General features: G+C 40.7%; 1 protein-coding gene across 1 annotated transcript in view; it reads right to left on the bottom strand.

Moving 5' to 3' along the window:
- Positions 1-265: 265 nt before the first annotated feature.
- Positions 266-15,207, bottom strand: part of ARMH4 (armadillo like helical domain containing 4) — a 105,234-nt gene continuing 90,292 nt past the window's right edge. The window contains exons 6-8 of the mRNA XM_037503416.2: positions 9,885-9,916; positions 5,309-5,443; positions 266-5,067 (exon numbers count right to left, since the gene is read on the bottom strand). Coding sequence (XP_037359313.1) covers positions 4,999-5,067; positions 5,309-5,443; positions 9,885-9,916 — 236 coding nt within the window. The 3' untranslated portion in view covers positions 266-4,998. The remainder of the gene's footprint in view (positions 5,068-5,308; positions 5,444-9,884; positions 9,917-15,207) is intronic.

Genomic DNA, 15,207 nt, shown 5'->3' on the forward strand with positions numbered 1-15,207 from the left:
ACCCCATATTTACATACACTTTACAGAAACTCAAAGCTGCCTACACATTTTAGCAGACTTGCAGGTTGTTTTTCTCAGACTGGATATGCAGGGATAACAGGTCAGTCTCTCTGGAAGACAGGACCCTGGACTCCATGGTAACTGGAGGGGCTCCAAGTGCCATAAACCTGGTCTGTTTAACCACTGTCTGTTCCCTCAGCTCCACATTTAACAAACCCCCAAGGCCTACTGCTTCCCCACCCAGACCACCCCCAGAACCCTTCCTCCCACCAATATTCACTCCTGCAGATGGACCTACCACAAGGTCATCTCCCCTCTGTATTGCTGCACCTGATCTTGACTGGTGTTCCTCACTCCACTTTAACCTTGCCAATCCAATCTGCCCATGAACTCAGCCCTAAACCCACACTATTCAGCATAACACCTTTCTGTGACTTAAAATGGACTTAAAGGTAAAGGTGGATCAACCAGACCCTTGCCTCCATCCAGCGCCAGGTTGATATACAACCATATCTTCATCGATGGACCCCTCAATGTATTTGCAATGGCACAGGGCAAGGAGGTCAGTGTCTGGGGTGGGGGTTTTCTAAGACACCCCCAGCAGGGGCCAGAAATCTGAGTGCTCCGTGGGCTCCACCCAGTTGCTAGCCCCAATGATGTGTTCTGCCCATTACAAAGGACTTGGTGATTATTACCTACAGAAAGCTAGGGGAAATTTGAGGAAGAGATCACTTGTGCTGTTATCTTTAGAGTCCAGAGACTGCATCCAAGTGAAGTGTAAGCAGCAGGTACCTGGATGGTGGACCTCAGTAAAGTTCCAGGAACGTTTCAATATGAGGAGGGGCATCCTGGAGGCTCCAGTGAAATGACTACCAGCAGTGCCTGCGCTTGTGACCATGATGGGGGAGGAAGCACTTTCTCTGTCTTTCTCTCCCTCTCAGGCCCAGGTTTGTCACCTACCTGGGCTTCTTGAAAGTTGTCCAGTGCTTTTCACCCCAAATGCACATTAGGACCCAATATGTGGGTACTAGGCATTGCCACCCTGTGAAAACTTCTCAGCTTTCAGACTGAGATTGATCCCCATGATGACCAAAGTCTTGAGTGTGAGGGTATAAGTGGCTTTAGAGTTTGCAAAATATACCTGACCCTTGACAGTGTGTTAGGAGGGGGGTGGGAGAGTGTTGGAGCACTGATATCTCCCCTATCTCCCCATCACCATCCTGCATAGAGATCCTGGAGCTTCCATCCTTGAAAGTGGCCCCTCCAACTCCACTGGCTCCTCATACCTGAATTCTGGGCATGAAAAGCCCATGGAGACAGAACTTCTTTATTGAATCAGATCTGAGTGCACTGCAAACTTGTGCTGTTCCAGGGTCGATGACACTCCCAGGCCATGGATGCTCCACAGGGACCCTCTGAGATGGGCTGGGGGCTGCCATCCTCTTTTTCTGGATGACTAACAAAGTCTAGAATAAGTTAGGACTCAGAGTAGTGAGTCCTCACCCAGGGCTCCTTGGAAAGCCGGGGTGCCACTGTCCAATCCCCAAGCACACTTTCTGACTCTGTGCGCCTGAAGGCATTCACAAAGGTATTCACATTGTCCTGAGGTTTGGGACCCTGGAACCTGAATCCTTTGATGGATTAAATCACTTCAAATGCAGAATGGGGGACCAGGTAGGTGAGGTTGGACACCAGACAATCCCAGTCAGTTTTTGTAGAAGTCATTTCAAAGGGATGTCCAAATTAGCCCCTGGGTACTGTGCAGCTGGCATTCTGGCTGGACCTGGGTGACAACTGGCCAGAAACCCTGTGTTAGTAGGCTCACTGGCACACAGGTAAGTAGGTGAAGGACCCCGGTTTGCCATCACTAGGCGTTGGTGCCGTATTACGAAGGCAGCTGGCTCTGGTTTAGGATCAACACACAGAGAAAAATAGCTGAGCATGTCATTCAGTGGCTTAGGATCAGTGGTTTCAGAGGCACATCCACCAAATCCTTCCTCTCATCAGATCCCAGATGGCCACACCATGTCTTCGTCTATGTGACCCTCAACCTTTCAATGAAGGCACAGGAGAAGATGGTGAGTGTGTGGAATGGGTGTTATTCTAAGACACCCCAGTGAAGGCCATAAGTCAATGGGCTTTGTGGGCTCTGCCCAGCTGCTAACCCCAACGATTCACTCTGCCCAATGTATAGGACTCCATGGACATGATGGGGCAAAGTTAGGAGAAATTTAAGGAGGGGCTCTCTTGTTCTGCTTTCTTCAGAGTCTGGAGACTGTTTGCTTCCAAGCCAAGGGCTGTGCAAAAAAGCTCCAGTAAACCCTGGGATATTAACTCACTCCAAATATTGCATATAATTTTAGTTAGCTGCTACTTAAACAAGCAGTTTGTGGGAGAAGCAAAAACTAAAGCATTTTAAATGAAAAGCAGTCTTTAGATTAAAGGGAAAGACATCAGGACCATACATTAGTGGAACTCCTCTGTCTCAGCATCCTACTACTTTACTAGAAGCTCTTCATTTCCCTTTCATTTTCTTTCTCCACTATGACAGACAGTGGAGAACCTTTGGAAAACCAACTGAGGAGAGGGTCTCCCCCTTCAGCGGCTGGCTCTCCCTTCTGTCTTTAATCAGAAAGCTGTTCTCTGCCAAGATGCTCTCCTAGCTAGTTGTGTTTCAAACCTGCCGCATGGAATCCCAGACTCCTCCCCTAGAAATTCTGATTCAGGGCATCTGGTGCAGAGTCTTGGAACCCACATGTTTAACAAGTACCCCAGATGATTCTGATGAGCCAGCAAGCTTGGGAAACACTGCCTCTTCCTCAGAGACGAAGACAGTCCCTGCCCCTGCAGTGGAGCAGCCAGAAGTTCTGGGGTGTAAACTCAGTTCAGAGGGGAAGGCAGCATCAGTTGAAGCTGCAGATATCTTCCCCTCTTTCTAGAAAGCTTTATTGTTTTGCTGTTAAATGTTGTAAACTTAGTTGTTTAATGCTGTAAGCTTACTGCAAGGGAAAAAGCTTACTTCAAGGGGAAAAGTACTTACTGCAAGGGAAAACGTCCCTAATGTGATAGCAGGATGTCTCCACTCATGAAATTACAAATTGCTTATGACACAGGGTCACTATTCTTAATTCTAGTTTTAAAATCTGATCTTGAGTCTGTCAACTGCTAATTTCTATTTGACTTTGCAGAACCTTTCATTTCTTTTATCAACTTCACATATTTGTGTACATCTCTTGGCAAAAAGAATTGAAATTATTTGATGAAAACATCCTTGTAAGCCAGTTATCATTCAGGAGTGGATTCTAGAAAGCTTTCTTTATTAGTTCCCTAGAGACAATACTTAAATTTATGATGATAAATTTGTGATGATAAAGGAAATAGCACAAGCGGAGGAGGAAAGGACTTGAATAAGAGAAATTAGAAAGATGTTCATTTGACACAAACAGAAACTTGCATGAAATATTCCTTGACCAAGCAGCTCTTTCCCAAGAACCTTGCTTTTAAAGACTGACTTTGAAATGTCACAGCTTTCTCCGAGGTCTGTGGAAAAGTGCTGAACTGTAAAGGCTCACAGTTTTGAGTCCAAGTGGACTCTAGTCCTAATTCTTTCCAAGTGTAAGTTTAGAGAATGATCTAACTACCCTGTTTCGGTTTTGTCTTTAGTCAAATGGAATGGGGAAAAAATATGTCAGAGTAGCTATAAGCAATAACTTTGCAACTTGCCGCGAACACAGTAGAACAGGCTCTAATAAATATGAACAAGTTTTCCCTAGTGGAAAGCACTACGGGCAAATGTTAATTATTAGTCACCTTTATTCTTCCATGGAAATGAGCCAAGTCCTTACCCCAAAACTGGACTGAAAGCCCCAAATAGCCAGATTCAAACAATAGGGCAAGGAATTACATTCCAAGGAAATGAGAAATGATCTAATACAGTCCAACATCCCTGAAGTGAGATGCCCTCAGAGAGGCTGGTGTTTCATAAGCTCAGTCATGTGCAGGACTTGCAAACTGTCTGTTTTTCTAATAAAGCTAAATAAGGAACAATGGTGACCCACTCACCCCATGGCCAAGTCCAAGGTTATAGAAAAGCAAATATGTTCTGAATAAGTCAGCCTAGCGGCCATGTACGCACAGATCCAATGGCAGCATTTAAATGCTCACTGCTGTTACCTACCCTCATTTTATTCTTGATTTCTTCCTCATTTCTTCTTCACAAAGTCACAAAAAAGAAGACCTCTTAATGATAAGCATGTAAAAATCTATTGATAGGTCTGTTTGACTTAATTCCCCTGCTGAAGAAAGCAGGCTTACATTAGGACTGAGGGTCAATATAATGTATTATTTCTGATGCATGTTTTTCCTTGCCAAAAATGAGAACAAAACAGAAGGTGAAAAATAGTAAAACCAGGAGACTGAAGTACATAATGTAAGATACATACAGATCTATATATAATCCTAATGTGCTGAGAGATCTGGACAAAAAGGATTTCATTCCAAGTTGCTGCTAGTTTTGATGCAAATGCAGTAGGTGCCAGGACCCATGAGCCTGACCAAGTAGGTAGAGAGCAGCCAGCCATCACAAGTTACTCTTTGTTAAGATTTCTATTTCAGAGTCAAGGGTGCCTTGGCAGCAACAATCAGTATTAACACAGGTGTTCCAAACCAAGGAAAAGACACTTTGGAAAACACCAGATAGTAACTCTACCTAATCTAGCAACGCCCCCTGAACAAGTATGCTGCGTATTTATGCATTGTAGCCCATGGTGATGGAAAATTCACTACAGAATAAAAACAAACACTGCATATTACATTTAGTATAGAGCATGCCTTTTCTGCTCAGTACAAGAAAAACCTACTACCCAGCAGATAATGGGAATGATGAACTGACAGCGGCGAGGTGGCAGGATGCTGTTTGTTTTTTTTTTTTTTTTTTTGCCCGCAAATAAAAATAAAATAATAACATCATTGAATAGCCCGATTAAACTCTTGTCCAATTCAAAATTCATCTTCAGAACTGTCGGCTAAGAGCATCACTCGATCTTGCATGCTGTTGAATTCTCTCTGCTGGAGAAGGAAAACAGAAAACTATTAAACCCTTCATGTCACAGAGAAAAGCTGAAAAACAGACCCCCTTTCAAAGTCACACTGACCAGCCAAGTGGAGGCGACAGCTGTGGCAGCTAATCCCAACCACTGGGCACTCGGATATGTTCACGCATCATTAAACCCCATGTGCTTTATTAAGCAAATTAGATAAGCAAGAAGCTTCTGAAGCTGATTAGCTTTTGCTGTTGGTGGTTCCATACCTTTCTTTTATGCCTTTTGAAGCCATTCCTCCTTCGGCGATTCATAACTTTAATGCTATAGAGGGCTCCCAAGATGAACAAGGCTCCTGCTATCCCAACCCCTACGGGTACCAGCATCCCCGACATGTAACCAGCCTGCAGAGAAAAGCAACACATTAGGATGCTAAACAGACCACGGCCCTGGGCTTCTCATTGCTGCTGCATGAATTCTCTTGTCTGTTTTGTTATAAAATAAAATAGCACTTAGAATACAGTTACTTTTTATAGAGAAGGCAACAGAGAGGTGTGACTATTTTTGGATATTTCAGATACTTATTCGTATTGAAATAAATCAGCCAGACTTAATGGCATCTCCAGACATTTGCTTATGTGCATTTGTCAACATCAGGTTTTGGTGACAGAAATATAATTTGTTTTAAAGATGGATGCAGTAAATTTCTGGGAATGCCAGGGCTATTAAAATGCTATAAATTGGAAATACAGCCTGAGTTGAGTTCCAAGGAAAATGAAGTGCCTTCTGGAATAGTGAGTCTTGGGAGGGCCAAGGAGGGTCTAGACATGGATGGGTTCCTCTCTCACAATCTTACCTGCATTATTGTAAGAATGGAAAGAGAAATGTGCATGTAAGCTATATAGGAAAAGGTGAGAGCTCTGGAAACAGAAAAGAGAAGGACTTACAAAGGAAAGAGAGGGGCAGAAAATAAAAGTCTCCTAATAATGTTATTATATGTAGACTGTAATGCTTCTAGAAGCAAACATTTCTAGAAGTAATCAGAAGAATAAGTGAACCTTTTCAAAACTGCAGCCCCTCTTTTTGTACATAGCCAGCTTACTCACTAGTTCTATTTCCCAGAGTCTTGAGTTAGGAGAGAATATGGAAATTCTTCCATTAATTTGAGAACAATAACATTGCTTGGCAATGTTTTTCTCCAAGAAAACAACACCCAGTCATTTTCCAACCAATTAAAATGCTTTGCAGAGCCTAAACTTTTTCCAAAGGTCTTACAGATCTACTTAAGGCACACAAAATTATATCATTTTCCATGTGGGAAAGCACTGGACAATAGCAGAGTTTGGGCATTCTCCCTGAAATGTATTTTTTTTTAATTCTATTCAACAAACATATACACAGAAACATGATCAACATTAGGCCTAGCAGATTAAATGTTATCGTGCTTTATATTCAAAGGATGATTTAAGCTTCTGGAAGCTCAACTTGATCAACCTCTGGGTGGGTCTGCTCATGCTAACACAATTTAACCACATATCAACAGTATTGCAGAATGTCATGCTCCTCATCTTTTTTATTTACACATTTAGACTTCTTATTTCTAGAACCTTAAATCATGTAGATTTCACAAAAATGCAGTTAATATCTCTCCTCTCTTTTTTGTCTCGTGTGTATATGTATCTGTCTACGGCATCTGCTTATGCCTTGCTATTACAAGATGAGAACAAAGCAACCTATCATTTTCAAATATAATTTAACCATCTCTCTTTCAAAACTAATTGAAAATAAACTCTTCTTTCAGAATGTCCCATAACTTGTTGCCTGCAGAAATGAATATGAATAAAACTCACATCTATCATTTTTAAGTTAAAATTCTGGTACCTTTTCTCTGTTCACAATTATTGGCTACATATGTGCCTCCACATGCGACATGCTGAGGACACACCTGCACCTATGTTTTACTGACCAAGAATGCAAACCCTGGGCCTCCCCTGGTGGCACAGCAATAGAGCGCTGGGCTGCGAAGCTGCCCGCAGCCTCTGCAGCGCTGGTTCAATTCCCGGCCGCCAGCGAGGGTCTCACATGGCGAGCAGATCTCAACTGCCACGCCTGCTGCTCCCTGCAGCAGTTTGTTTCGTCAGGCTGCCTGTTCTGTTCCCTGCTCTGGTTCTGGTGAATTCTCTTACCCTCCCACACTTCTGACCATACCCAGTGCTTGTACAAATAAAATAAATAAATCTTTAAAAAAAGAATGCAAAACCCTGAATCCAGTCATGAGAAAACATCCAATAAACCAAAAATGAAAACTACTCTAAGTTATGAAAGGACTATTAAAATGTTTCAGATTAAAGAAATTAAAGAATTATGACAACTTGATTATATGAGCCTTGATAGATACTGTGCTAGAGGAGAAAAAAGTGTTTTCATAAAGGACATTTTGGTTCTGTTGGAAAAAACTGAAATATGGATGTCATAACTTGGCTGAATAGCCAGTTAAATGTATAGTTTAGTTTTCTGTTCTCAAGGATTCCGTGACTTTCATCAAAGAAGCAGTAGTTTCATTCTCAAATTCTCATTCATTCATTTGTTATTATCTTAACAAAACAGCCATAGATTGATGGCAAGAGGGAAAGAGAAAGAGAGGGTTAGATAAGCAGATATGTATGCACATGAGCGTGTACACATGTGAATGCACCTTCAAGTAAAGTTATACTATTTCAAGCACAGGGAGGGGAGATATGGAAAGGACTAGAGTGAGTCCCTCCAAAGACAGAGTCAGAGGCCTCCCCTGCAAAGGGTTAAGTGTCAGCACTATGAAGCAATCCGCAGCCTCTGCAGCACAAGTTCAATGCCAGCCAGGGAGGTGATCCACATGGCACAGCAGACCTCTCCTGTCTCGCCTGCTGTTCCCCTCAGCAGTGTATTTCAGTAGATCTGCCTGTTCTGTTCCCTGCTCTCTCTCTGGTGAATCCCCTCACCTCCCGTACCTCTGGCCTGTACCCCAGTTCTTGTATGCAATTTATTTATGCATACATAAAATCTTTTTTTAAAAAAGAGTCAAATACAAAAGCAAAATGAATGAAAAAAGTCAACTTCTATTGAAGACTCAACTATTTCTTCCAATTTTCTTTAATTGAGACATAACTAAAATATACACTACAGAAGAAAATAAGGAGAGGGCTGGAAAAACTTCAAAATAACCCACAAAACTTGTAACCCCACATAAAATTTTTCCTCAGAGTGAAAAGAAGGTTCCAGGCCTTTGAGACCAGAGAAGGAGGGGTCCAAAGTAAAGGAAAATACAGGTCGCCTTTCTAGAAAGCTTCACAGATTTTCAAATGGGGTGGTGAGGCTATATGAACATACAGGTAAGAAATTTCTGTTATATTCACCTTCAAAATAGGCTACATGCCAAGACTTATTTTCTTCAGCCTATTTTTTGGTCCATTTTTATAACCTAGACAATATTTTCTATAGAAAAGACAACATATGGGCTCCTAGATTACCATACCCAAGCCTGTTGACTTTTCATTGCATTATATTTTCCCCTAGAAAATGACAAGGAGCACTTCCAATACAAGTATATCAAGGTCTACATTTTTGTGCTTTTCTTTCCCCCAAATCTTGGTCTGTGAGCCTCCTTTACACAATTGGACCCATTACAGACACTAAAATAGCCTCCACTGACCTCAGCAGGCTTAAAATTGTTCAACATCACATGGAATACTTGTGAACATGAAGTAGTTTCATTCTCAAAATACATAAATGCTAAATTTTTCTAAGAAGCAGGAAAATACTAGTGAGGAGACTAATACAATTAGATAATTTTATGCAATTTGATGTTTCCTTTTATTCTTTAGCATCAAGCTGTCAGAAAATAAATTTAATCATTCAAAGATGGACCACAAATAATTAAAAAAAAAGAAATATATTCTGAGATGGATAGCGGGAGGTAACTCAATATCTGGCAATTGAAAAGCTCTCCATTTATCTAAACCCCCAGTTAATTCTGAGCTGGGTTATAGTAATGGGATCTGACACAGGCCATAGCAGGGAATTCAGGATTCCATCAATATGTTTATGAGTAATTCCAGTGTAAAATTATGAAGTAACCAAAAATAAAAACTTGGAGAGTGTTGCAAATCAAAAGAAAATGAAAATATATACGTGGCAGGAATTAACATCGTCAATCACGGCTAGAGATGGCAAGATTAATACAGGAGAGGAACACGATTTTCTCCAACAGCCATTCCAGACAGGTCAGCTCATTATCACTTAGTAATACTGGCATCCCAATAGACCACATAAAAGTTGGTCTAAGGAGAATATTCAGGTCAAGTATTTTTACCCAAACCCCCACTGTAGTTAAAGGTTGCTGTCTGCAGACTTTTATTCTTGAATCAAGTCCATCAATTTTTGCCCTTGGGTTAGAAGAATCAATGTCTTTCAAAACCCAAAGAATTTATTCCTCATACAAGATCAGGCTTAAAGGAGCCAAGCACTAGGACAAGAGATGCCCAGTAAAATGGGATTACACTCCTGAAATTCCCCAGAAGGAAGCCCTTGGTGATATGTCAAGGACATTATTTAGTTGAGCATACAGATGTCACCTTCATAAGAAGGAACGGTGCAGCAAAGAATATGGTGGCCCAAGTGCTGCATGGGAAGGAACTCAAAAGGAAGACCTTCTTTCTTGCTGGGCACCTGGAAGTGAGCAGTCCTGTGTCCCTGAATAATTTACCAGAATCAGAGTAATGAATGGAAGTGTGACCTCTCTGAAGATCTTTTATTTGCCAAAGACTTGCCCACTAAGATAAATCCAAGGGAAGAAAATACTCCTCTTACCTTGTCTTTTAGCTTTTCCATCCAGCTTCTCACTAAAGAAAATAAGAGAATAAAATGTAAATAGTCATCTTTTTATTTATATTTCATTAAGTTAAAGTGATTATTTGTATTTCATGGTATTAAGTTAATTTGATAAAATGAAGGTTTTATTGCTTGAAATACAGTGAAAGAGTCAACACTATTAACATAATGACAGTATTGTTTTTATTCTCATTTGTCTAAAATGAACAGAGCAAAAAACATGTCCCTTATATCATCATTAGATTAACAGAGATTATTTTTGTTTGCTAATTGTATTCCTATTATTCATGAATGCTTTAGGGTGGGGCCTGAGGAAGGAGAGAGGAAGTCACCTTGAAAATATCAAGTTCATTTCTCAGCTGACATTTTCTCCTTAGCTTTATTTTTTCACCTTGCTCAGTTTTTAAGCTCAGCGGGAATTCTGCACTTGAATCAATGTCAAAGCCTAGTAAGGTAGAAAAGGGCAATAGACAAGCCAGCACTGGCTCCAAAGAGAAGCATTGCAATAACATTTGAAGAAGAAAAATTTGACCAGGGGCAAGAACAGGAAGTATTTCTGAAATTTGCATAGCTTGCAAACTGCAAAATTCTATCACAACATAACCACCATATATGCAACAATCAACAAAATACTTCTAAAAGTCAACTGAATAGGGCAGATTAGCTATGAAATGTTATATAGACCATGGCAAGCACTTGGAAACACAGGTGCAAAGAGTGTGAGGAAATGTCAATCAAAACAAAAACACACATTAAGATGGCCATGGGAAGGATGGTTTGAAGTTACTAGTGGGTGGGGGGAGTTTTTCTTTAATTGTCTTTAATAGTTATAATATTGTTTCCAAACTCCATAAAAATTCATTTTTAAAAAGTATCAAAAGGAGAAAAAGACAAATATATTTTCATTCTACCATTATTATTAAACAAATTCGTTTTTAAAAAATTTTCAAGATTCCCTTCAATTTCCTTTCCTCTCTGGGAACTTCAACAGATATTAAGGAAGGACAGATGACAGACCCAGAAATGGCCCCCTAGAGGGGTAGATGAGGAAAACCTAGAGGGCCAAGCCATACCTGTGTTGTTTGTACGACTCTACAGGTCATACAATCTCTGCCACACTCATCTCTGTTGTTGCATGAGAATGTAGCATAAAAGAATAAGTTTGGTTATGTCCCAACAAACATTATTTGTAGACATTGAAATTTGAATCTCATCCAACTTTTCTATGTCACCAATATTTTTCTTTTCATTTCTTTCAAACACATTAAAATATAAAACACAGTGGGTGCCTTGGTGGCAGGTGTGGTGCGGTAACATACATTTGAAGGGGTTGATCCTATACCTCTGAATCACAAAGTATGTGTAAACCAATGTTATCTCAATTAAAAAACATGATAAAAAATAAAATACAAAACATCCTTTGCTCATGGACCATATAAAAATAGGCATCAGGCCAGATTTGGACCATGGGTCATACATAATTTGATGTTCCCTGGCAGAGACATAATTTACCCAAGAAGTTGGTGTCTGTATTTATAATTTGACTGTGTTCATTAATACCTGACAGTAGTGATGACAGCTAACATGCATGCAGCTTTACCTCTTACAATACACATTCACACATACTGCATCGTTTAACCAGCAAACTTGAGACCCAGGAAAGGTGACACTTAGGTAACAGATGAGACACTGCAACCCACAGAAGCTAATAGATTTGCCCATGGTGAACCAGGGAATAGAGTCACTGGAACGCCAATCATTATCTGACTAAACAACAGACAGGAGTATGACTTCCCAACTGCCTTTTTCTTCTGGAGATACCACCCTGCTTATCTCTCAGACTGAAAATGTAGAGATAGCTTTAGTTCTTCTATCTGCTTCAACTCTTAGCTTCAATCTCTCCTATCAAGATCTTGACAAGAGCTCTCAGGTCTGTCCTTTCTTCATCACTCCTTCTGTCTCAACTGATAATCAGGCAAAGATAGTGGTGACCAATCAGGGTAAGATCAAGGTCAGGGAAGGTCAAAAGAAGGAAGTGCAGGAACCTCAGGAATGATTCTAGGAGTGATAACCCCTGAAACCCTGCATGACCTGGAGCAACTCAAGAACCTGTAGAGACTTCAGTTTCCTCACATGTAAAATGAATATGGTAACACCTGTCTTGTAGATTCTGTAAATAACATAAATAACATATGCAATGTTTCTAGTACAGTGCTGGTGTAGAGAAATGAGAAAACAAAAACAATAAAAATAGAACAGGAGAAGAGAAAGACAGACATACAAAATATGAGTATTGTGTTGACATCTTTTCTAAGCCCAATACAAAAATTTAAATTCAGGCAACAGAAAATCAACTCATCTACTCATTCAACAAATATTTATTATGCACATCTTCTCAACCAGACACTATGATCTATACAGGGACAGTGGAAGATACAGGAAGAAAAGGGTGACATGATCAGGTTTATGAGACGAGGATGACAAGCAGCAATATAAGATGGAGAAGGTGAGGGACAGAGAAGGAAAGCCGACAAAGCCAAAACTCAACCCCTAAAGCAAGATGTTTGAGATCAGGGCATGAGCTGGGTATTAAACATAAAGAACAAAAGAGAGGTGGAAGCAGGAATATGGATGTGGGCACCTCATTAAAGAGGCGGGTTGGAGCCAGCTGACTTCTCTGGAAGGCAGGAGCAGGGTAGCAGGAGAGGAGGAAAGGTCAGTACTGGTCAAGCCAGCATCTGAGGCACTGGTGAGATTTTGAACTGTAGGCAATTCACTGCCAAGAGAACTGTTTTAAGTGAGGCCTTATCAAGGCAGGTCTTACTGGCAAACATGTCCATATCTTAGGTTTTTAGAGTAAATGTCGGAATTCTGCTTTGGATAACTCCCTGATGCAGTGATTTCCCAGAAGGCACGCATCCACATCTGCAGAGAACATAAGCTGTGTTCAGACTGTTTGAAGCACACATTCAACGGCTTCAGTTCTATAGGTCAGAATAGGAGCTACAGAAAACAAAACTGGACAAAAGTCTTCTGGGCTAGTGAGGGGAGATACATGGAAGACAGTGGGGCAGGATTTGGTGGACATGGCTAAGCCTGGTTGTTTCCCAACCAAGACCATGAGACCCCTACGGATCCACTCTGTGCTTCTCTGGTGTCCGCTAGGAGGAGTAACATGGTACTGGACTTTCAGGTGCTTCATAAATATTTCTTTCTTCTTTCAGTGAATATTTATTGCCTTTCAGTGAGTGCACAATTTTCAAGTAAGCATGATTCTTTTTCATGAGGATTCTGTATAATGTTCTCAGCAAAACTTTCAACAAATGTTCCAAATACATTTCACACAGTGATCATTTTAAAACTTAAGCAACAGAAGTTGGCAAGGGAATGCAAAAGCAAGAAGAGAAATAAAAAACACCTTTTTAATAAAAAGAAAGGACTCTTTATGAAGGGGAAAACCAAGAGACCCAATTTTTTAAAATAGAAAAACAACACATTGGTAAAGAGGGTAGGGATTGTTACAACTTCTTGGATGTGGGCAAGGAATTTGCTCAAAAAGTGTCAGTGTTTTGGTCTAGTCAAACCTTCAGTTGATTGAAAGAGGCCCAATCACACATTACAGGAGGCAACCTGTTTTAGCCAGTCTACAGACTAAAAATTAATCTCACCAGAAACATACTCACACACCCAAAATAATGCATGGTCAACCATCTGGCCAGACCATGGCTCAGGCAAATTGGCACAAAGAATTAACCATCACAGTGTGAGACTGAACAAGGCCAAGGTCATAATGCCAGGAATCCCAACCTGTAAGGGCCAGGAAAAAGAGAAAGGAAGAGGGAGGAAAAGAGACAGAAAAGGAATGGACAAAGAGGCTCAAAAACCTGAATTTTTCATATGAAACAATACAAAGGTGTTTCTGAGGGAGTTTTCCCATTCCACTGTTCAAATTCTTTGTCCAGGTGCTGCCAAGTCCATTGGTACTGGCCTAGTGCAAAGCTGTCCTGCAGACTATGATGGCTTCTATCCTGCACAGACCTGAAGGTCTCTCTGCCTGTGTCTTCCAGTTGTAGGAACCTGTAGAGGGCTGGTCCGAAGCACTGAGAAAATACCGCCCAATTAGCCATCCTCAATCAATGAGGGCCAACAGTTGATAAGCACATTCATTTCCTATTGCTGTCCAAATTCAATTGCTTAAAACAACACAAATTTATTATCTTATATTTCCAGGGGTCAGCAGTCCAAAGTCAGTCTGATGGACTAAGCCAAAGTGTCAGCAGAGTTGGCTCCTTCTGAAGGCACAAGGGGAGAATATATTTCCTTGCCTTTTCCAGTTTCTAAAGGTTATCTGTACCCCTTGTCTCATGGCCCCTTCTTCCCAGGTTCAAAGTCAACAACATAGCAATATAACCCCCCCTTCTTGCTTTCTCACTCTCATTCACTCATCTGTGCTTTCTTTGCCATGTTTTCTCCTGTGATTGATCCTCCTAGTTTTCTCTTAAAAGTACCCTTGTGAGCATCTCTCCACTTCTAAGTCCTTAATTCAATCACATCTGCATCCTTTCATCCCTTTGTAAGGTATTCCCAGGTTCTGGGAACTAGGATGGGCATATCTTGGAGGGTCATTATTTTTCCTACCACTTGGGTAAATTCCCCAAGTTGTCCTCTCTCAGGAGACATGTTCCATACAACTTCTCAGCTAATCCACAGCAGCAAGGAGACACAGCAATAGTCCACAATAGTCCTTTCCTGGCTCTCCACCCACCCCTGCTCACTTCCTTATTCCACATGATTCCCATGGTCACTTCCCAAATACATTTCTTGTGCCTGAATCTAGATTCAGGGTCTACTTTTAGGGAGTCCTCAAACTAAGACACTAACCTACAACCATCACATAGGCTGGCCTCTCCTTTGCCATACCAATTCTTTTTTTTTTGTTTTTAAATAACCTTCTAGAATGAGCAAAAGTAAGGGGCAAGGAAGACAGGTAAGCTGGCCAAATTCATGGCAGATGCCATATCCATTTATCTAACTTAATTCTAAAAGAAGGACTATAAGGCTACCTGAATTACAAACTACAGCCTTTCTAGATAGCATTGTGCAAGATGTACTTCATAGTAAATTCCACTTAGCTCAGGTTCAATCTTGAAAGGGTTATAAATACAGTCTCTTTTATAATCAAATTATTTTAACATCATTTACATCTTCAATATTACGGGAAATGATTTTCATCTTAATCAATGCAAAGAGAAAATGTATGTTCCACTTAAATAAAAAATGAAATATCAGGACATTGTCCTTT

The sequence above is a fragment of the Talpa occidentalis genome, unplaced genomic scaffold (assembly GCF_014898055.3).
Source record: "Talpa occidentalis isolate TD23 unplaced genomic scaffold, MPIMG_talOcc4v2.1 talOcc4.11, whole genome shotgun sequence".
In the NCBI taxonomy this organism is placed as follows: Eukaryota; Metazoa; Chordata; class Mammalia; order Eulipotyphla; family Talpidae; genus Talpa; species Talpa occidentalis.